The sequence below is a fragment of the Notechis scutatus genome, chromosome 1 (assembly GCF_049901735.1).
Source record: "Notechis scutatus isolate UNSWTSFEM ecotype Mainland chromosome 1, rNotScu1.2, whole genome shotgun sequence".
NCBI lineage: Eukaryota > Metazoa > Chordata > Lepidosauria > Squamata > Elapidae > Notechis > Notechis scutatus.
The window spans coordinates 290,290,202-290,311,686 of record NC_142009.1 but is presented as its reverse complement, the minus strand read 5'-3'; the positions used below and the strand labels follow the sequence as shown (position 1 = coordinate 290,311,686).

General features: G+C 38.3%; 1 protein-coding gene across 2 annotated transcripts; it reads left to right on the top strand.

Moving 5' to 3' along the window:
- The first annotated feature begins 1,769 nt into the window (after positions 1-1,769).
- FBXO33 (F-box protein 33) lies at positions 1,770-19,678 on the top strand. 2 transcript variants are annotated; one of them, XM_087951862.1, is made up of 4 exons: positions 1,883-2,340; positions 11,919-12,029; positions 16,382-17,067; positions 17,714-19,678. In XM_087951862.1, exons 1-4 carry the CDS (start codon positions 1,898-1,900, stop codon positions 17,983-17,985), a joined length of 1,512 nt encoding a protein of 503 aa, XP_087807988.1. In that variant the 5' UTR covers positions 1,883-1,897; the 3' UTR covers positions 17,986-19,678. The 2 variants fall into 2 exon arrangements, with proteins under 2 accessions (XP_026520244.2, XP_087807988.1); XM_026664459.2 differs by lacking the exon at positions 11,919-12,029 and having other exon boundaries at positions 1,770-2,340.
- Positions 19,679-21,485: the final 1,807 nt, after the last annotated feature.

The window sequence follows — 21,485 nt, the reverse complement described above, 5'->3', positions numbered from 1 at the left end:
GCTACCTACACATCTTCCTTTAGCAACAAATGATTTCAGAATTTGTCAAAATCATGCAGCATATAAAGCATGACTTTATATGAATTCTGTTGAATATAAGAAGCATGTTATTCTGAACAAGTTAGTCAAATATAATTTGAAAATATCTGTCATCAATACTATTTTTTTTCCATTAGAAGTTAGGGTACCTAAGTGAATTTAACAAATCTTTAAAATAGTAATTAAATAAAGCCAGCTTTTGCATATATTTAATCAGTTAGAGAAGTGGCTTGTTTATTTTCATGCAAAACAATAATACATATTCATGGAGAAGCTAAATTCTTGTAAAGTGAGTTAGCAAATCAAAATGGAACAATCCCAATCTTTTGCTATATTTAGCAATGTGATACTGTTGGGAGCAAATATTCAGATCATTCCATCACATAACAATGAAAGATAGTACGGACAATTTGTAATTTTGTAAAACAAACTGCTTTCCCTGATATTGGTAACATCTTATGTTTCGTCTTTCCCTTGGGAAAAGATCACCAGTCTGCTCTTAAATAATTATCTCTATTCATTCCTGCCAGATGTCTGTCTGTCCCAAAGTAATGGCACCAGCATGAAACAAAGCAGGTATTTAGCTTGCACTTCACTTTTCTATATATGAAACTGAAAACAGAATGAAGAAAAAGCACTAGCAAAGGTGAAACTGGCAAAGCTATTGTGAAATCACCTGATATTTTTTAAAACTTTATCTTGTAGTTTGCTAACTTGTTTGGCTCTTTGTTTATCCAATGTCATGACTCATAGTTGGGAATCCCAATACATTCCAAAAAGAAACCATGTTTTGTGACTCAACAGATACTGGCAAGTAAATACTTCTCACCTTTTCTATTACTTTTTTTCCAGCTGGGAAACAGAAAGCTACACAATCAAATATAGTAGGTTAGGCTTGTTCTAAGAAACTTGTTAGACATGTCCATAAATTAAATTAAGTTCAAGAATTTAAACAGTCCTGAGAAAGTCCAATATTACTCCCTGCAAGGACCCAGGTGGTCTAGGGTTCTACTATCACAAGCAGCTCCAATTCGTTGTCATTCTGCATAGAAAGTAATTGTATGACAGAGATTGGACCTGACCATACTTTTGCCCCTCACTTCCAGATTTCCCTCACAAAACAAAATTATCATCTACTGACAAAGTCTTTTTGGCTATGAGAAAAATGCAATACTTCTATCACAATATATCTTTTTAGTAAACCAATTCAGAGTTCGCCAAAATAATGTTTCGTTTTAACAACTTAGCCTCAAGTAATTTGAGCATCGGGAAAAGGTGTCGTATTATTGGGCAATTTCTGGCTATTTGGCTTTTACAAGCATTTTCATTTTTCTTCACAGAACATTTTTCATTTTCCCCCTTTATATCATTTCCTCCTTCTCCCATTCGAGAGAAATTCCTTTTCCTTTGCTAAGGAGGCTGCTTGAGCTCGGCCCACCGAGCCTAGATGATTAAGCTGAGCGACGAGCCACACCGCCTCCTCCCCCACACCCCACACCCCTTGTCCTTCAGTTGTGCTGAGTCATAAAAGCAACAGCACCCGGCTATCCCCGCCTACTGGATACGTTTTGGTATGCTCCGCCTATCCCTCTTCTTCTCTCGCCCTTCCTCCACTCCCAGGGCGTTCATGCATTCATCCGATCATGCCGCCACCCTCATCCGGAATACGATGGTACGACCCAGGCTCCCCCTGCGGCCGAGTGCGGTGGTAGGCTCCGGCGGTAGCAGAGTCCCGTCCGGTCCCGCCCCGCCTCCCTCCGCCTTGTCATTGATGTTGTTGTTTTTGTCGCAGGAGCCGGAGGGAAGGCCGGGGCCGGGGCCGGGCTTTGGGCTGCGGCCGCCGGCGGCTGGGCCGGCGATGTCGTCGGTGTGCGGGGGGTCGGTGGGCGCCGGCTCCTTGCCCAGCGAGTTGGTGGTTCACATCTTCTCGTTCCTGGCGGCCCCCGACCGACTTCGGGCCTCAGCCGCCTGCTCGCACTGGCGCGAGTGCCTCTTCTACCCGGCGCTGTGGCCCCGGCTGCGCCTCAGCTTGCGCGTCTGCCCGGCGGAGCGGCCGCGCCTCGACTTCTTGATGCGCAAGTGCGGCTGGTTCGTGCGCGAACTCCGCGTCCAGTTTGCCGCTGACAATTATCCCAGCGGCGGCGGCGGCGGCGGAAGCGCGAGTGGGGTCTGCCAAGAAACGGCGGCGGTAACGGCGGCGGTGGCCGAGGGGGAAGCGCCGCTCTGCCCTCGCTGGCTGGAGCTCTTGAGGACATACCTGGAGCTCGTGCTCTGCGTATTAAGCAGCGTCCGCAACAACAGGTAGGCGCTGACCCACCCCCACCCCCACGAGGGGCTCTGGGTGGGTGGGTAACAAAGGAGGAGGCGGCCGGGTTCCCCCCCCCATTTCCACTACCCAAACTTTTTGCCCGCAAGGTTTCCTTAGGGTCGCGGAAAAGTTCTCGGATGGAGTTCAGACTACGGAGAAAAGCCACTTGTTCAGAGTGCCTGCCTCTCGCCCAACGGAGCGAGCAGGAGGCGAGGGGAGGGGAGCGTGTGGCTGGCTTCACTAGGGAAACCCGACGTGAAAGAACACTGGGAAAGGAACACTCGTAGCATGTCGCCAACTGCAGGCGAGATCTCTGCTTGAAACGAGCGAGCTTTGCCTGCTGCTCCTTTTGCTGGGAACTTCAAGTACTGTTGGGGAAGAAGGAGGGTCTTCTCCTTCTATCTTTGATGGGTCGTCTTTAAAAAAAACACGAGGGGCTTCTTTGGACACCCTTCTCTATAAGGTGCCACCGGCTTTGATTGAATGGATTGTTACGCTGATATTTGATCGATCATCGTCGTCGGTATTTTAAAATATCTTCCTTTAAAAAAAAAAAGTGTCCAATACTAATGGAAGCCAGCATCGGAACAAGTGGACTTATGGGCTGAAAAACGTGAGGTAGTGCGTTGGTTAAGTATTTATGAATATTTATGCACTACCTCCTGTTTTTAGCCAAACGAAATCCTTCAAAACTGGAGAAAGTGGCTTGAAAGTCTCCATTTTAGTACAATTTCCAGATTAGTCACTGCAGACATCCTTTAAAGTCTCTTACGTTTTATTTATGTACTGTGTTTAATTTAGAGGCTGCCTAACTACAAACAATTCACACAACTCAAATAAATGTCCCGTGGAGAACTAACAAACATAGCAGCAAAATAACTACAAAGTACTGCAGCCACCTGAAGCCTGGGAGAACAGCCAGGTTTTCAAAGGCTTTGGAACATTATTAGAGTGTAAGCTATATGCATCTTGGGAGGGTTGGTGGTAATATACCAGAAGGGAGTGGCTCAACGTTTAGCTTACATAAGATGAGAGCTTTTTAAAAGGAAAACCATATCCTATATGATTTAGTAAAGCATAAGCTCGCTTAGGCATTTGTTTTGTGTTCATCAAGGAATTCATCAAAGAACTCTTTAAGATTTCTAATCTTTCAAGGTCGTAACAAAGGATCCAGTTATAAAGGCTGTTAACCTATCTTCTTCTTTCCATCTATATTTTCATTGCTGCTATATCTCCCTACTTCACCACAAATTAAAATGTCCTTTCAGTAAGCTTTTCTTCTTCGTGCTGTGCTTTGTCCCATTTTTCTGTTGGAGATAAAACAAAATCTATTTTGCATAATTAATTAATTAATTTCTGCCTTGGAAATGTAAGTCAATTATGTTACTACATTTTCCTTGGATTTTATATTTCCTAAATAAAATAAGTGGCATAATTGAACTAATAAATAGGAGACAGCTCTGAATCATACATTTCTAGCTTTATAGCTCAAGCCTTTTAGGTACTGTGATGCAACAGCTTTTGTCACAAGAGATCATTAGATTTATCTGTAGTGCAACATTTAAGAGTGAGTCAGGAATATGTGCTCATAGCCCACCAAATTACCCATAGTTTTACCATCGGTTTTTTGCGGCTGCTTCACATTTTTATTTTATTGTGAAAAAGCTACAGTAAAACCACTCAATTCTAGAGTGAATGCATAAAATGAAGAAATCAAAAGAAGGAAAGGTGGAGAAGACCACCAATAATAGTAAGCTGTCATAAGCAATGCATATAATAATCTTGCAATAAAACCTATACAAGTTGAGGATCTAAATTAAAAAGGTTCATTAGGCTAATCAAGCCACTATATTGGGATAAATAATTTGACAAAAATTCCCAGGTCTTTGCTGCAAGTAGAAAAACAAAAGAATATATATAGGGTTTTTTGCTGAGAACTGCTATACCCATAAAACTATTACAGGGCTCATTTGTATCTCATGATTAACCTTGGTTATTAGCTATGTATCTCTTCATGTGTGAAGTTGATCTCTTCGGGTCATGTTTGTTTGGAACATGCTTCCAACATTATTGAAATAGCCTTGTCATAGGCAAAAAGATTAGTCTATCAAATTCACACACCATTAATTCTGCTGCAATTAAGATTACAGGGCAATCTTTGCTGCAGACAGATTGTAAATGCCATCAGATACAGCAAATAGGAGTCTAATAATGGATAAATGGTATTATTAGCCATATATACTTATGCAGTAATAAGTTGATTGCTTTATCTTTTTTAAAATGCTGTAAGTTTTACAAAGCATAAAAAGTACTAGTTTTATTAGAAAAATAGTGAAGTGTCTACTGACAAATTTTAAGAATCTTTGTAGCCCTCTTCAAGTTTCACAGAGATATATTTACCTTCACAAATACAACACAAATGTATTTCTAAAACCCAGAAATTTAAAAGGAGGGAGGGTAAAGAATCTCAGGTCTAAAGTTCGAAAAATAAATAGTTGATGGGGGAATATTGCATACAGTCAATTTCATATTTTGTATTTGAAATTTTCTCTTTTTAAAGCTGCTTTTTCCTTATAGAAAGGCGAGATCAGGCCTTTTGTTTATAATGTACACTTATGCCCAAAGGTAACTAAACAAAGTTTTCTAGGCTATGTAGTGAACAAAAGAAATGTTGGCTTTAACTAATAAACAAACACATAATTCAGGTATCTAATAAGTACAAAGAGATGATTTAATAAATCCTGAAAATAAGTTTGACTTTTAATTCTTTCTGTGAAATAAGAAATTAACACTCCCCGCTATGTATGCCTATTTCAAGTGGCTTTAATCTCCTACTCTTATTATAGGTAATTTATTGAGTAAAAACATAACCATGAAAACTTTGTTCTGCAACAACAATCAGCATGGTTGTACTATTAATGAGAAAAATCCTGTGGAATGTGATAAAATTGCACCATATTAAAAGTGATGGGATTGAAAAGATTTAGCCTTATTTATGTTTGAAGATAGTAGATTAATGAGAAAAAAATGAATTTCAATAACTAGAATCAGGCTGCAGTATAACAAAATTGACAAGTAAAGGGGGTCTGAATACTTTCTGAATATACACTGTATATTGCATAAATATAAAGAGTAGATGAATGTCTGGTTAAAATGGTTTTCTCTCTGCTGCTTTCCTTTCTCTCTTTCTCTTTCTTTTCCCCTCTCTCTTTCACTTTCACTTTCTCTTCCCGAATGCTTCATCTACGTCTCTTTACCTACTTCACAAGCAGTTTTACTGGATTTCAATCATTACTACACCTATTTTTACAGCTACAAAAATGATTAGATCACAGTGTATACTATAAGTGATGGACCATATTTAATAACTCAGAAGATCTCAATAAAAAAGCATAGATTGTTTAAAAAAAGCTTAAAATAATTTGTTAATTATTAAATAATTAGTGTCAAAAGTATAAATAAATTATAGTTATTGACAAGGAACAATCTCACTAGTTATACATTTTAAAAAATTGCACAAGAAATAACACTTGGAGACCAAAAATCAAATCCAGATTACAAACATAATCAACTGATTCTTAATGTAATTTCAACTCACCTATCCAGATATTTACTTATAATCCCAAGATCTATCAATAGAAAAGAAGCTTTCACAGAACCTTCCTCTGGTTATGTGCCAAAATAATTGATTTTTTTACAGAAGCCAAGTTACAAGGGAATCTAGTGAGCAACTAAAGTGTGTGGAGAAGGGGCTCTCCCAAAATGTGCCAATTGTGTTAGAGGAAAAAGGATGAAAGTAAATCAGTTAGCCCTTTTCTGTCATTGCTTTACTAAAAATCTAGTTCCTGTTAGAAAACATAGACCCAAGAATTAACAGACTATATTTAATTTTTTATATTAAAAAACAGAGCAGAATTAATTTGGTGGAAGAGTTCAGACAAAATGAAATAGAACTTCAAGAAGTTCCATATATTGCTATAATGTTTAGATATATTCCTTATCTTAAATAGGAAATAATTCTTAATTCTGCTGTTAATATCCAACATTTTTAAAAGTTGCTTTTGAGTCAAGAGTATTTTTATAACTGATGTTTAATTAGCATATTCTATGTCTCAGGATTTAAAAACATTCTGCATTCACATAATCTAACTCCCAGTTTCTTACTCCTGTTACCTTAGGGACTGCAGAATTCTGGGTATGGTGTGATCTGAAATTAGCCTAATATGCCTTGAGTGGCATTTTTATACATTTTACTAGAAGTAAGTCCTGCTGAGGTTTTTGGAATTATGTCTGAAATAAATAACACATACACACATACACTATTGTGGTCTAGCTAATAACCTACCATGCCAGTGCACAATTACATCTTCTATCAGACTGGAAGAGTATGGTAAATTATGTGCATTAAACTAAAGCATTTTGTATCTTGGGATATTTTAGAATTACCATATACAGGCAAGTGAATCTATTTTAATCTATTATAACATTCTTAACTCTTTAATATTATAGTCAGGATACATGATTCCCTGTGGATTAATTTTTACAGTACTAATCCTTAACAATAAAGAAAACGTAATTAAAGTAAGAAAATTCCTGTTAATTTTTGAAAATTAAAATAGCTAAGGAATTGAGATCATTTTTTCTATGCTTGTCTTCATTACTATTTCTGTTTGTGTGTCAGTTTTGTCCATTGCTATTATATTTCTGCTTGGAATTTTTTTCAGATTTTGAAGAAAGCAAGTTTGGGAAAAATAATAAATCTCTGCCATCATATACAATAAATCTCCACTAGTTGTGAAAGCTTGCTACCATACATACATAATATCTTCCACACACAATCCCTGGCCCAAATGAGGAAAACAATGTTTTGTATTTACAAGAAAGAAAGAAAGAAAGAGTTATCAGGATTACCGATAGTTTCTGGCTTCCTTAGACAATTTTCATATATTGCCTCCTGTCATCATTATTAATTTTGCTAAAGAGCTGTATACAATAAGGCAGGGATCTTCAAACTTGACAGCTTTAAGACTTGTGGACTTCAACTCCCAGAATTCCTCCTCCAGTCATGTTAGCTCAGGAATTCTGGGAATTGAAGTCCACAAGTCTTAAACTTGCCAAGTTTGAAGACCCTTGTGATAAAGCAACAACTTACCTCAAATGTGCTAATTTATAGAATGTGCCCAAAATCTGGGATCCATAATTTCCTTAGAATTAAAACTTGGCAAACTGTATAAAACATTTATGATGTAAAAACCATAAAACAGCAACCCATATAAATCATTAATTTTTCTATCCAGTTGGACAAGCTCTCAAGATTGTCATTTCTTTCTAGATATCTTTCTGGTAACGAATAGGAACGTGTTTCTCCTCCCCCCCCCCCACCCCACCCCCCAAAAAAACAACAGTATTGCCCTCCTCTTCAGTGAAAGGATTGTATCAGATTTTGTTGGCTTCTCAATTCCAGGGTGTAAAATAGGCCATAAGTTGGATGACTGTGTCATACTATTAACTGCAGTCAATAGCAAAGGAACCAGTCAATATTAAAATAGGACTCCAAACTTCTTTACCTTTTTATTCTTGGTTAACCCTTCTGTGCCTGGCTTTTTTTTTTTTTTGTAATGTATAATATAATGTTGAATATAACCAGGAATAAAAATTGAAAGTAGTGATGATTTGAAATTGGATGGACTGTAAATTATGTAGTACCCATAATTTATGGAATTGTATACAACTTTCAGATGGCAGCACTGTTTTTCTAGAATCTGCTGTACCTGAGGCAAGAAATGCTAGTCTGCAGAGCTAAAAATAGTGATAGTGCTTAGTGTTCTTAGATGCTAGCTGTTGCTTCTAATTAAAATATTCACATCTGGAGCTCAGTTTTCTACATCAAGCATATAAATCAGATATTAAAGCTAGCCCATTAAAATGTTTGGAAAGCAATTTATATAAGGCATATTTAAGACTATATGATGTGTTCAACACATTGTCATGATTTGAACATGGATTTATTTGCAAAATGTACATGTCTTTGAATCTGTGTTTTGATGCAATCTTTGGGAAAATTGAGATGGTTTAAATAGAGAAGTTCTGAATAATGTGAGCCCTTCCATTGTTGATAAACTTTAAATCCCAGTTCAGTCCTACTAACACAGCTAGTAATGAAGGGTTATCTATCAATATACTGCCAACACTCTTATTCCTGTAATATTAAACTGACCATAAAACAGTTTGTGACATAATACAAAACATCATTAAAAATTCCTATGCTGATATTGACTGTTCCTTATGGGCTATTTTCAAGGCCCATCTTAATGTTTCCCAGTTTTTCCAGTGAAGGTAATTCATTATAAACTGTCATTGTGAAAGGCATTGAGGAATCTAGTAAGAAAATATCTATGAAAGATGACACAACTGATCACAGGTTGTCTAATTATCTGCATACTATTAAAACTCTGGTTCCTGTGACCTTTAACTGGGTAAAACATGTACCACAGGGCAAAACGCTTTGAATCAAGTTACCCCAAATGGGCTAATTTATAAAATGAGTCCAAAATGTGGGATACATGACTCCCATGGAATTGAAGTTTGACATAATTTTTATGATAAAGCATTTTATGATACAATCCAAATGACATAAAAGATTTCCTATGATCAGTTCCTGATGCTTGAATGTGCCATACAGTTCAACATAGGCTACTTTCAAGGGAGATACAGCTTTGAATATCTCCCGGAATTTTTAAAGAACTTTTCAACTACATTAGAAGCTCTGGTATTGTTGAAGGCATTGAAGAATTTGGGGAAATTGTGGATGTTTCAGCGCTGCCACATTGCTGCTACTTCAGCTCTGCCAAGCTGCTACTGCTTCAGTTCAGTCAAGCTGCTGCTGCAGTCACATGGTGCTCATTTTGAATGTTCCCTGACTGTTTCCCAGCCACTCTCACAATCCCTTGCTCCCTCCTCCATCCAGCAGAAGTCCCTTACCTACCTGTTGGAAATTGCTAATTAGGAAAGTCTGAAATATAAATGCTTCTGGATTGGATGTTTTAATTGTTTCCACAGTTCCTAACAATAACTCTATGGCAAGCGTACCAACAGAAACTGATTGTACTTACCAGACAGAGAAGTAATATATTTTCCTAAGAATTATTGTGAATGATTGTCTCTGCCTGTGTGATATTATCTTGCATTTGATGAGAAGAATAGAGCAGTGGGTATGACTTGGAGTTTAGCTGCTACTCCAAAAGGATTACTTGCCTGCCAAGTTTCATAATTTTTTCAATGGAAAAGAGTATATGTAGCTCAGGATTGAACTTGATTTTTATTACCTAACTTGAGAATTTGGTTTCATTACCTAACTAGGTAACATAATTGCCAGTGTTAGGTTTGCTCCCTGTTTATATACAGTAGGTTTCCCTGCCAATGTTAGTAGGAACGTAGCTTTCTTATTAGTCGTTCCTTGATTAAGGTACTGTTTTCTGCTTGAGTGTTTGTCTGGTGTTAATCTCTGTTTATCTGGGCGTTGGTTGCTGGAGAAGATATGATCTGATCTTTTTGTTTCTTTTGAATGGTGTGTAAATGTAGTTTATCTCTATGTATCTATTGATGACTGATTTGTCTAAGTGCCAAGCTACCAGGAATTCCCCATAATGTTTGGATTTATTTTGGCCTAGGATACTCATAGTTTCCAAATCGAAACTATGGTTGATTTCTATCCATGTGCCGTTGAGATTAAGGAGTGTTATAATCCTTAAATGGATTTCTACTCCTTTCCTTCTTCCTTCCCTGACCACTTCTTTTTCCTGTACTTTATCTATACTCGTTTGTTTCTCCCTTTTTATCTTTTTGTGACAGTTAAACTCATCCCTGTTCTTATTTTTAGTTGTTTTTGCTTGAAAAGGAGGAAAGTGTGGGTGTTGGAATGATTTTGTGTAAGCAAGAGAACTACCATATTCTATTTGCAAATTGAGATAAATTAATTTTATAAGTGTAGTTTCTTATTTTAAGGCAGTTAATTTTAATTAGTAATTAAATTTTTATATAAAAGGTGAAACCAATGGTGGATTTTACCTACATTTCCCACAGTGAATGCATTCCTACCCTACATAGCCATTCTCTGTGTCCAAGGGTATCCTTTTGAGCTTTTTGATTTAACTTACCTGAATCTTTAAAAAATATTTCTAGACAATTTGGTTCACATACTGCAATGTTTCAATGTGTAATTAAAAATTGCTATAGTTTACAGCATAGAAAGCAAAGCATCTCATCTGTAACTGGAAGAAAAAATCCTTTTCAAAAGCTAATAAAGATTATCAGTCCATCATGAATATATATGCTTGATGCGAGATAAGATTTGCCAAAAATGGTCCACAGCTTCATTGTTATAGTAGTTTTTTAACCAGACGGTGTGGCAGTCTGCAAAAGTGATTGAAAGAAATAACTGCTAAAATACTCTTTCCCACTTATTTTGAATTAATTTCATTTTGTGTATCGAATAGGCTCTTTGGGGAAAAGTCTGCCATTTTCAATGTGCTCTGCTACAGACAAATAGGCATAGCAAACAAATAATAGTAATGTAATAGGAGAACACTTCCATTAGTTTGTTGGTACAATTTTTGTTGTTGTTTACATCCAATCTTTCTGTAGGAATGGAAGCGGGTATACATAGCATTTCCCCTTTTTCCCCCATAGTAACTCTGCAATGAACAATAGTTACTGGGCCAAAGCCCACCTGCTCAGTTTCCATGGCTGAGAGTGGATTTGAATAAGGGTCTTCCTAATTCTACTTCAAATCCTTAACCATTGCACCACAACATTATTACCTGAGTATATATCTATCCTTTCTGTAAATTTACTATATTTAGAGGAGTATCTGTATATTTTGATACAGATGATTCACAAAAAGAACATTTTAAATACTGTATTCTGCCTGATATATGAGCTCATCAAAACATTTGTCTTATGAAATCTTAATTTTGTCATTCAAATGCATATTGGTTTTAAAAAGAAAAAGATATACATGAAATGAAAGAAGTGTGTTGTCCATGTACGAGAAACAACCACAATAGCTCCAAAGTTCAACCAGACTCTTCTAAGTGAGGGTTGTAGGTTCAGCCAAATTGAAACCTGGAATATCCTGGTTGTTTTAGGTTTCACCTGAAACAAAACTAGAGAGATCTTAATAGGATGGGAGAGTAAGGTTGGTGCATCTCACTTCCTCTTCTACCTGGCCCATACAACCCTCAATTTTCCCTCTCCTTTTTCCTTACTTTTCCTTAGCAATGCATCAGCATGTCCTCCACTGCCAAGCATTCCCAACTTGCACACTCTTCCCCTGATCTTCTTTTGGCTTCTCTTTCCTCGCTAATCTTGGACTGCTGACCATCTCTTGTTCCAGGTCTATATCTGGACCAAGCACCTGTGTTATAGTTCTGTATCTAGAACTACCCGTTCTGCATATGTAAGGTTTTGGACACCCTAAAAAACAGAAATGTTTTTGAGGTAAATCGATAAATAGATAATTAAAATGTAAGATTTTTTCCCCTTTTGAATTTTATTTTATTTTTCTAAATAGGAATCTTCAGAAATTAAGTCTCTTTGGTGATATAAGCATTCTGCAACAACATGGAATTATATCAAACACATACCTCAGCAAAGTAGATCCAGATGGCAAAAAGATTAAGCAGTAAGTTATCTGCATCATTTTACTGTAGCAAACTCAATGCATTGTTTCATATAAACAATTGTAAATACAATGGTTTTACAAAGCCATTACATAGTTACAGATCTAAATTGCTTGTGATTTTGCAGTATCTGTATTACGTACACTGTTAGTTATTATTACTGGCACTGTGCAGCTCTTTTCAGAAAGTAGCCATAAAGCAGGACTGAATGGTAGATATAATTAGTAATATGTATATGTGTATATAATGCCACATTACAGGTAGTCATCGGTTTACAATCACAATTGAGCCCAAAATTTTTGATGCTAAGTGAAACATTTCTGAGTTTTGCCCTATTTTACTATCTTTCTTGAGACAGTTATTAAGTGAATCACTACAGTTGTTAAGTTAGTAACATGGTGGTTAAGCTTGTCAAAAGGCCTCAAAAGGTGATCACATAACCCTGGGACACTGCAACTGTCATAAATACGAGTCAATTGCCATACATTTAAATTTTGTTCAAGTGGCCATGGGGCTACAACTGTTGCAAATTTGAAAAAAAGCCATAACTCACTTTTTTCAGTGCTACTCTAACTTTGAACAGTCATTAAATGACTTGTTGTTGTATCTGTATGAGCTGTCCATGGCCGCATGGTGCCCATGAATGTGGGTTGCACACGCCTGGACTATACATTTATCTAATCAATTCCATTCTTGTTGCAAGACCTTTTCTGAGCAGGCCTGCAAAAATGTTATGCGATCTATAAAAAAATTAGATGCCTTTCACGTAAGTGCAAGGAAATTTGAGTGCAAAAATTCTTTAGCAGTGACTTTCAAAAATTTACCTAAATCTAGCAACTTTATGTCATATGCAGAATATTCATCTGGATGTTGAAACAGTATTGTTATGAAACAGCATTGTTTTCAGTGGAGTAATACTGAACATATAATTAATGCTATTTGAAATTTTGAATTGTTTCTGAGAATCAATCAGCGTATTTCATTGCTTCCAGTGAGTTGAATATTAAATAATAAGCAAATCAGCAAAAATTGTAGCTTTACTCACATTTTTCTCACAGAGTATCTCATTGCCTATTCCAGCAATTATTTCAAAAGGATATTTTGTAAGCTTTGAGTAGTTATTGCATAGCTACAGATACAATTAATTTATCCATAAACACTTTATAGAGATCTTGTAATACAGAGTTCCCCAACCTTTCCAGCTTGGCGGACAGGTGGGGGTCGGGGAGAGAGGGGATGGTTTTGTCCAAGTAGCAGGTAAGAGTGCGGGCAGCTCCATTTGTGTGAACAGCAGGCCCGCGTGCCCACTGCTCATGAAAACGGAATATGTGCACATACACTTGCCAGCTGCTTGTGCAAGTGGGGATGTGTGTGCATGCACTCACCCACTGCTCATGTAAGCACTTTCTTCCGCTGCTTCTGTGGCTGCTTCCGTGGCTTATGGTGAGCCACGACCCAGGAGTTGGGGATCCCTGTTGTAATACCTCCCACATAGTCAATAAAGGATGCAAGCATCGCTGGATTCCTATTTTCTATCAATGATAAAATCTTGGGCCATATAGAATTTTGTTCCAGAATCTTTCACCTTGCAAAAACATACAGTTGTGTGTGTTTGCAAGAAACTGATATAAATGGTGCATACACCATTCAAACCTTATTTGATCGTGCTTTTACTAGTTTTAAGGGAGAACAATGATTATTCTCAAACTGACAGGAGCAGGGGTGGGATCCTACCGGCATAACAACCGGTTCAGTGAGCGTGCGCTTTGCTGAGCACACGTGCACAATACTTGCAAAACAACTTCTGCAAGCAATCACCAACTCCTGCTGATGAGCGGCACTCAGCTGTGCTACGCAAAGCAACTAAGGTAAGAATAAAGGACAGCCTAGATCAGGGGTCGCCAACCTTTTGGACCTCAGGGACCACCAAACTCATAATTGTAAATCCCGCGGGCCACTAATATGAATTTTGACTGACGGTGGCTTGCTGACGTTTTCCCAGGGTCTCTGCAGAAAGCAGCAGAGAACTTGGGGGAAAATCCCCCCAAAAGCCTGCAGGAAAATTCCCCACCCCATTTTTCTACCAATCAATCATTCTTTATTTGGGATTGTAGGATACCGTCTCCAGCTCCGTTCTTGGGGGTGGGGGGGGGGGAGAGACTTTTGGCTCCATGCAAGGAAAGCAGCAAAAGCAGCAGAAGTCTTTCTTTCTCTCCCCCAAACTGCCAGAGAGACTTTGTGAGACTTGTCACGCCGGCGCAGCCTCTTGGAGCAGAAGGCCTTGCAGAGTCCTAAAGACTCATTTCTGGTGGAGTTTGGGGGAGAGAAAGAAAGACTTTTGCTGCTTTCCTTGCATGCAGCCAAAAGCAGAAGAACAAAGAAGCAGAAAGAAGCAGCCCAGTGGCCAGGCCAGGCACGTGGGACAAGTTCCCCCCTTCGCCCTTTCCCCCTCCCCTCGCTACCTCGTGTTGTTTGCAATGCAAGTGATGCAAGCCTTGTGTTCCCACGGGCCATGTGGGCAGTGCAGCCTTCTGTTCCTGCACAGCCTGGATAAATTGCTTTGGGGGTGACATTTGTCTGCGGACCACCAACATTTTCTCGTGGACCACCAGTGGTCCCTGGCCCACTGGTTGGCGACCACTGGCCTAGAGCCCAGGCGGGCAGGCGGGCCCAACTGAAGAAAAGAAGATCTTCAGAGAGAACCAGTTCAGTGTCAGCTGATCTTCGGACCTACCGGTTCTATAGAAACGGGCCAAACAGGTAGAATCCCACCCCTGGACAGGAGGGAAGTTCAAAAGTAATGTTAGAAAGTATTACTTTACAGAAAGAGTAGTGGAAGCTTGGAACCAACTTCAGCAGAGATAGTAGATCAGTCATCAGTAACTAACAAGTTGGACAAAAATTAAAACAAAAATAAATAAAATGCAAAAATAATAAGTAAAAATAATAAGTAAATAAATTAAACAGAAAACAAACTCAAAGCACAGATTCAATGGACCACTAAGTCTTTTTCTGCCATCAGTTTTCTATGTTTCTGTGTTTCTAGTATAGATTTTTATTTTGAAGATATTTCTATTTTCCAGAGAGCTGTAATTTATATGCCTGTTTGCAGCTTTCCAAACAAAACTTTGTATGCAGTTTCAAAACTTTCTGATACGGACTAATTACATGGTTGGATTCTGATCACCGTTCAATCATAAGGCTTGTTTGCTTACTGTCAGCTACTTTTTGGACTTTCTCCACAGAGTAATTAGAATCAGGGGTGTGTTTCAAAGATTTTTCCTACCGGTTTGGAGCTTGCTTCGGAACTTGCTTTGCATGTGCGTGTGCCAATCGCATGCTTTCCGCGCGCATAGGCAGTGCTCAAACTCCACCCTCTGAATCGAGGCTGGTGAGCTGCGCAGGTGTGCCTGTCACATGTGCACGCCAAACACACAAATTGTGAGCGTGCAGGGCTCAGAAACGGCCCTTCCCTGGTGAGCTGTGCTGGTTTTTAGCTCAGCTGAGGCACAGCAATCCGCTCTGCCGCATGAATCAGCTGAGCTAATAAACAGCAGCATATAGGAGAGGGGAGAGGTAAGAGCAGGGGCAGGTGGGCGGGCCAGTCAAAATTTTCCCTACCGGTCTGTCAGGACCGGCCAGAACCAGCTGAATACCACCTCTGATTAGAATGCAATGTAGGTTAGAAAATCATACCCAACAGTTTGATTTTCTTAAGGAAAGAATGTTGTAATTGTTATCACCATTGTCACATGGACTACATATATAAAGAACAGTTTGTTATTACTGTATCTCTAACGCTTTAAGGTGAACACATTGACAAAATAAACAAGTTCACAAATGTTCAATTATGACTTGAAAGTGAATATTACAAAACATGATGACTGCATTTTTATCAGGAAATGTCACATCCACCTGTTTATATTCAAATCAATTGGTACATTGAATAATTTCACTTTGGGATATTATTTAAATGAGAAATGTTGATATCATGAAACAGATAGGTAATGTTATTTAGTTCATCAATTTGCATTTGTAGGAGTTCTAGCTGTGTATAACTGAGCATATATTGAATAAAAAAGGGGAACAGAGCAAATCAGAATGCAGAATTTCAGAAGGCAAACATTGATTTTATGTTATGTTTATTTAAAATAGAGCAATTGAGGAACTTAAATTCTGAACCGACAAGTGGATTTTCACAGAATAGTATGGCAGTGCCATTTCTACCTCCAACATTTAAATATAGCAATTCTGTAGACAGTGCAACATTGGAGAACAGTATAATTTTCTTGCTTACCTGTTGTCTCTGAATTTATTATGGAAGGTTTAAACGTTTGCTTTTTTTTTCTTGTAGAATACAGCAGCTATTTGAAGAAATTTTGGGAAACAGCAGGCAACTGAAATGGTTGTCATGTGGGTTTATGCTACAAATTGTAACACCCACATCATTGTCATCTCTCTCAAATTCCATTGCCAGCACCATGGAGCACCTGAGCCTACTGGATAACCACATTCCGGGTAATACCACTCTTATCACAGCAGTTGAAATGGAGCGCTTTATCAATCTACGCTCGCTTGCCTTGGATTTCTGTGATTTTACAGGAGAAATGGCGAGAGTTTTGGCTGACAATAACCATGTGCCTTTGCATCGACTTTCTCTTCTGGTCCACAATATTTCTGTAATGCACAAATCCTTGGAGAACATGCCAGAAGATGAAGATTGGAAAGCCCTAACACGCAACAGCACTAATCTTCGGGTCTATATAATAGCTTTTGATATCAAGAGTGATGACATGTTAAGGATTCTTAAACCTAGTATCCCACTGGAAAGGATCCATTTTGACAGCTACATTACTTGCGTTTCAGGCGCTGTTGTTGATCTCATATCTAGGCAGTATGATAAGTTCCTCACTCACTTCATATTAATGAATGATGTGATAGATATGTCTGGCTTCCCAGATCTCAGTGACAACCGGACCGAAGATCCATTGGTTTTATTGGCGTGGAGGTGCACAAGGTTATCTCTTCTGGCAATACATGGTACGCAATTCCATAGGTGAAAAGCATTGATCACTTAGAAAATCACTTAGCGTTGATCATTAGTATATGTGTACAGATACACAATTATAATTTCATAACTATTTTTCTTATGAGAAAGAAAACTTACATAAAGAGTATAAAGAGGAATTAAGCTTCCCATTGGCTTTAGCACACTGTATTATGCATATATATATTAGGAATTAAAAGTGCAGAAATTGTTATAATCCAAGGCTGAGACAATTGCAAAACAATCAAATTGGAAGAAAGGAACCATAGCTTAAAAATTACTTGTTTTTGTTTTATATATTACTGTTTGCTTTTAAATAACTTCCAGCAAGTCTTAAGACAACTGCCTGCTTTATCTAAAATTCTTGTGTGCTGTGCTAATAGAGCAGCTTGCTTAATGCATATGTATAAATGATAAATTTATTGACACAAATTACCTATATTATTTTAATAAAAATTGCTAACAAAAGAGTAAAAGCCAATTTGTGATCAAGAATTTAGAGGACTGTCAAATGAGAAGATTATTAGATGGAAAGGAAAGCAATAGCAAGGCATTAGTTGTTTGATGTTAAATCCCTAGAATAGGGAGGGAGGAAGCAAACTGAAATCCAGTAAAATAATGTGTGGTTTTGTGTTTCAGGTTATACTGTTTGGGCTCACAACCTGATTGCCATTGCTCGCCTTCGTGGGTCTGATCTGAAAGTGCTTGAAGTAACTGAAGAAAGCATTGATTTTGACAATGGTGAACTGGCTGATCAGGATGTAGATCCAGTGCATAATCTCATTGAGCAGGTATCCCTTGGATTGGGTCGACCCTGGCATGCAGTCATGGACATAGAATTGCTCAGTGTGTTTACTGAGCCAACTCGTCATTTTTACAGAGAAATGCAAAGCTTCAGTGAAGGCATTTAGTTCTCTTTATTTACAGTTCCTGTGGTTACATATGCAAGTAGGGTCCTATTATGTTTTTCAGTAGTGTGAATTAACCCCTCTTGTGCTGTGTTTAATCAGTATTAGCTATATAGAATTATATATGTATATTCTACTTTTTGATCAAAGAACGTAGTCGGGTATTGTTTAGAAGCTGAAAGTGGCAATGTTTAGGGCTTTCACGGTTAATGGACTGTCTACAAAACAAAACAAAACTCAGATGAGGCTGAAGGTTATTGTGAGATTGCCAGCTAACTTTCTTTTTGTACTGAGTAACTCTGCAACTTCACTGATTTTACTATTGTCGGAGTTTTTTGTGCTCAGAAGCCAAAAATCTTTTCACTATTCATAGCCCGGTGAATGCGGTCATTGTCATGTAAATTGGTAGCATGCTACTTAAGCTTTTTTTTTTAAATCAAGATGATCAATACCATTTGCTGTAAACCTTGCTTTGATTTTACATACAATATCTGAAGCATGAATTACTGCCATTCTGCAATCTCCTCCTTAAATATGAACAGTAGTTTCTTGCACTGTGTAGCTTATTCAGAGGTTTACCTGACTCTGAAGGCTATAAGCTGTAGTTTCACTGTAAATTAATTATATCTTCTTTTTCTCGTGTTCTGTCAGCTTCTCTGTCCAGTTAGCTTCGGGCCCAGGTTTGAAAAGAAATGTTAAGATTATACACTCCAGTGGGGTAAAACCCTAACAATTTAGATATAAATTTATAAGTCTACTTTGCTTGCAAACAAACATTAGTCGTGAAATCCCTAGCAACTAAGTCACTGGATTCTCTCTGTCAGCGCCTGTGTCAGCTGCCAAAGAATAGATTAAAATGAAGAAGTGCCCACATGCTGGCAGGGGCAGGCCAATTTTTGGCCAGCCAGGTACTGCTAGATTGTAATATATAAGGTCGAATTTCGACCTGTGGTACACAGCTGTGCTGTGGCTCAGTCAGCAACCTCAGAACTCTTAAACATGCACCTGTTTCACTGTGAATAGTGAATGTAAAGAAAGGAAAAGAAACCGATACAAACCTTGTTCTATCACAGGTATGAGCTGCTATGATGCATGAAGAACATTCCATGAAGTATGTTTTAAAATCTTGTTATATCTGAGAGGCTTTAAAAGCCGATTTAAACTGTTTCAGGGCAACCGCGGTACAGACGTGGTCTCTGTGAGACTTCCACCTGACCCAAGTTTTAAGTGGTACGAATGTTGTGCATTTAACGTTAAGGACAGTCTGCAATAATAAAGTAAGTGGCCAACGTGGGTGCCCAGCAGTGCTGAGACCTGGCTGCCATATTGTAAGCTTTGGAAAACACAATTTATGCAACAGATGTCCAGATATGATTCTATTTATGGAAAAGTTTATATGTGTTTTACAAATGGTTTTACCATCTTATATTAAAATGACCTTTGACAGGTGTGCGCTGTTTTGTCTCCAGTGAGCACATACCATGCGGATTTTATATGTACATCAGTAGAGTGAATCCACTGGCACAGTGTGTGTAAATGCCAGATGTGGTGAGATTTTATCTTATGTGATCAGAGTAAGGTAACTCCTGACAGAAAATGTAAGGAAACCAGCTGAGTGTTTGACTTGATGACTGATGTTGTATGGTTTATGTTAAATGTATATTCTTTTAATCAACGAATAAAGCATCAAAATTCATCATTGTTAGGTACTTTATTATAGCAGCATGCTATATTTCCTATTGGCTCTATTGAACTATTCCATCTCTAGTGATTAAGTCAAGAATGCTTTGCACATCGGCATCTTACAATGTGTGCGCTTGGCAACCTGCATACATTTTCAATGGTCACAGCAGCCCGCAGTTATATGATTGACATTTGCAACTTTCACTGCCAGCTTCTGACAAAGTCAGTGGGGAAGTAAGCAGGAAGCTGCAAGTTATGGTAATATGATGTTGCATTTAACTACCTGCATTTAACTTAACAAGGGAGGATATGTTTCAGATGCTGTCAGTTAAAGATTTTCAACTGGCAGGGTCTAGGAAGAGTGCCTTCTTTGCTGTTGCTCTCACCCTGTGGAACATCTTGCTCCCAGAAGTGAGTTGCGCCCCCAGTCTCTGGCCTTCAAGGGCATCAAGGGCTCTCCCAACTTCACTTGGAGACTTTGAAGCAATTATTCTTCCTTAATCCAAACTATCTAGCAGGATTGTTGTGATCAAAAAAATGAAGGAACAAGAGCTATGTATACGTTATCACCCTGAACTCAAAGAAAAGTGAGCCAACAATTTTAATGTATAAATTAAAAATAGAAATAGTGTTAATTTTTATATACTGCAATGCAAAATTATATGCTTCAAATTTCAAAAAGCAGTTCATAAGCTGCAAGGCATCAGAAGGAATAAGATTAAGCTATCATCCTTTTGATTATTAAAAAGGCATTATTTCTTGAGCAATGCAATGAACCTCCCAAATTCTTGAAGTAACATGCCTGTCCATAAAGCTTTAGTTCACATTAAGAATAAAAGATGGTAACACTGGTCTTAGTGTAGGATATTATTACATACTTATTATAGCAGTAACAGATAACAGATAATCAAGAGTTGGAAGGGACCTTGAAGGTCATCAAGCGGGAGACCCTACACCATTTCTGACAGATGGCAGTCCAATCTCTTCTTGAAAGTCTCAAGTGATGGCACTCCCACAACTTCTGAGGGCAAGCTGTTCCATTGGTTGATTGTTCTGTCAGAAAGTTTCTCCTTGTTTCCAGGTTAAATCTCTCCTTGTTCACTTTCCATCCATTATTCCTTGTCTGGCCTACAGGTGCTTTAGAAAATACCTTGACTCCTTCCTCTCTGTGGCAGCCCCTCAAATATTGGAAGACCGCTATCATGTCTCCCCTGGTCCTTCTCTTTACTAGACTAGCCAAAACCAGTTCCTGTAACCGTTCTTCGTATGTTTTAATCTCCAGTCCCCTAAACATCCTGGTTGCTCTTCTCTGTACTTTTTCTGGAGTCTCAACATCTTTTTTGTAATGTGGTGAACAGAACTGGATGCAGTACTCTAGGTGTGGTCTTACTAAGGCTTTATAGAGTAGTACCTCCCTTGATCTTGATTGTATCACTGTTAATACAACTTAGGATTGCATTAGCTTTTTTGGCTCCTGCTGCATACTGCTGGCTCATATTTAGCTGGTTGTCCATTAAGACTCCAAGATCCCTCTCACAGTAACTGCTATTGAGCCAGGTTTCACCCAGTCTATATGTGTACTTTTTATTTTTCTTGCCTAAGTGTAGGACTTTACTTTTCTCTACATTGAATTTCATTTTATTAGATATGGCCCAGTGTTCTAGTCTGTCAAGATCCATCTATCTTCTTGGGTGTTAGCTATTCCTGCCAGCTTAGTATCATCTGCAAATTTGGTAAGTTCCCCTTCTGTTCCCTCATCTAAGTCATTAAGATATTGAAGATACTGGGCCTAAGAGGGAACCTTGTGGCACCCCACTGCT

Coding starts and splice junctions, on each gene's coding strand:
- FBXO33 (XM_087951862.1), top strand. CDS start 1,898: ATGTCGTCGGTGTGCGGGGGGTCGGTGGGCGCCGGCTCCTTGCCCAGC. Junction 2,341..11,918: donor AGCAGCGTCCGCAACAACAG/GTAGGCGCTGAC, acceptor TTTTCTAAATAG/GAATCTTCAGAAATTAAGTC. Junction 17,068..17,713: donor ATCTCTTCTGGCAATACATG/GTACGCAATTCC, acceptor TTTGTGTTTCAG/GTTATACTGTTTGGGCTCAC.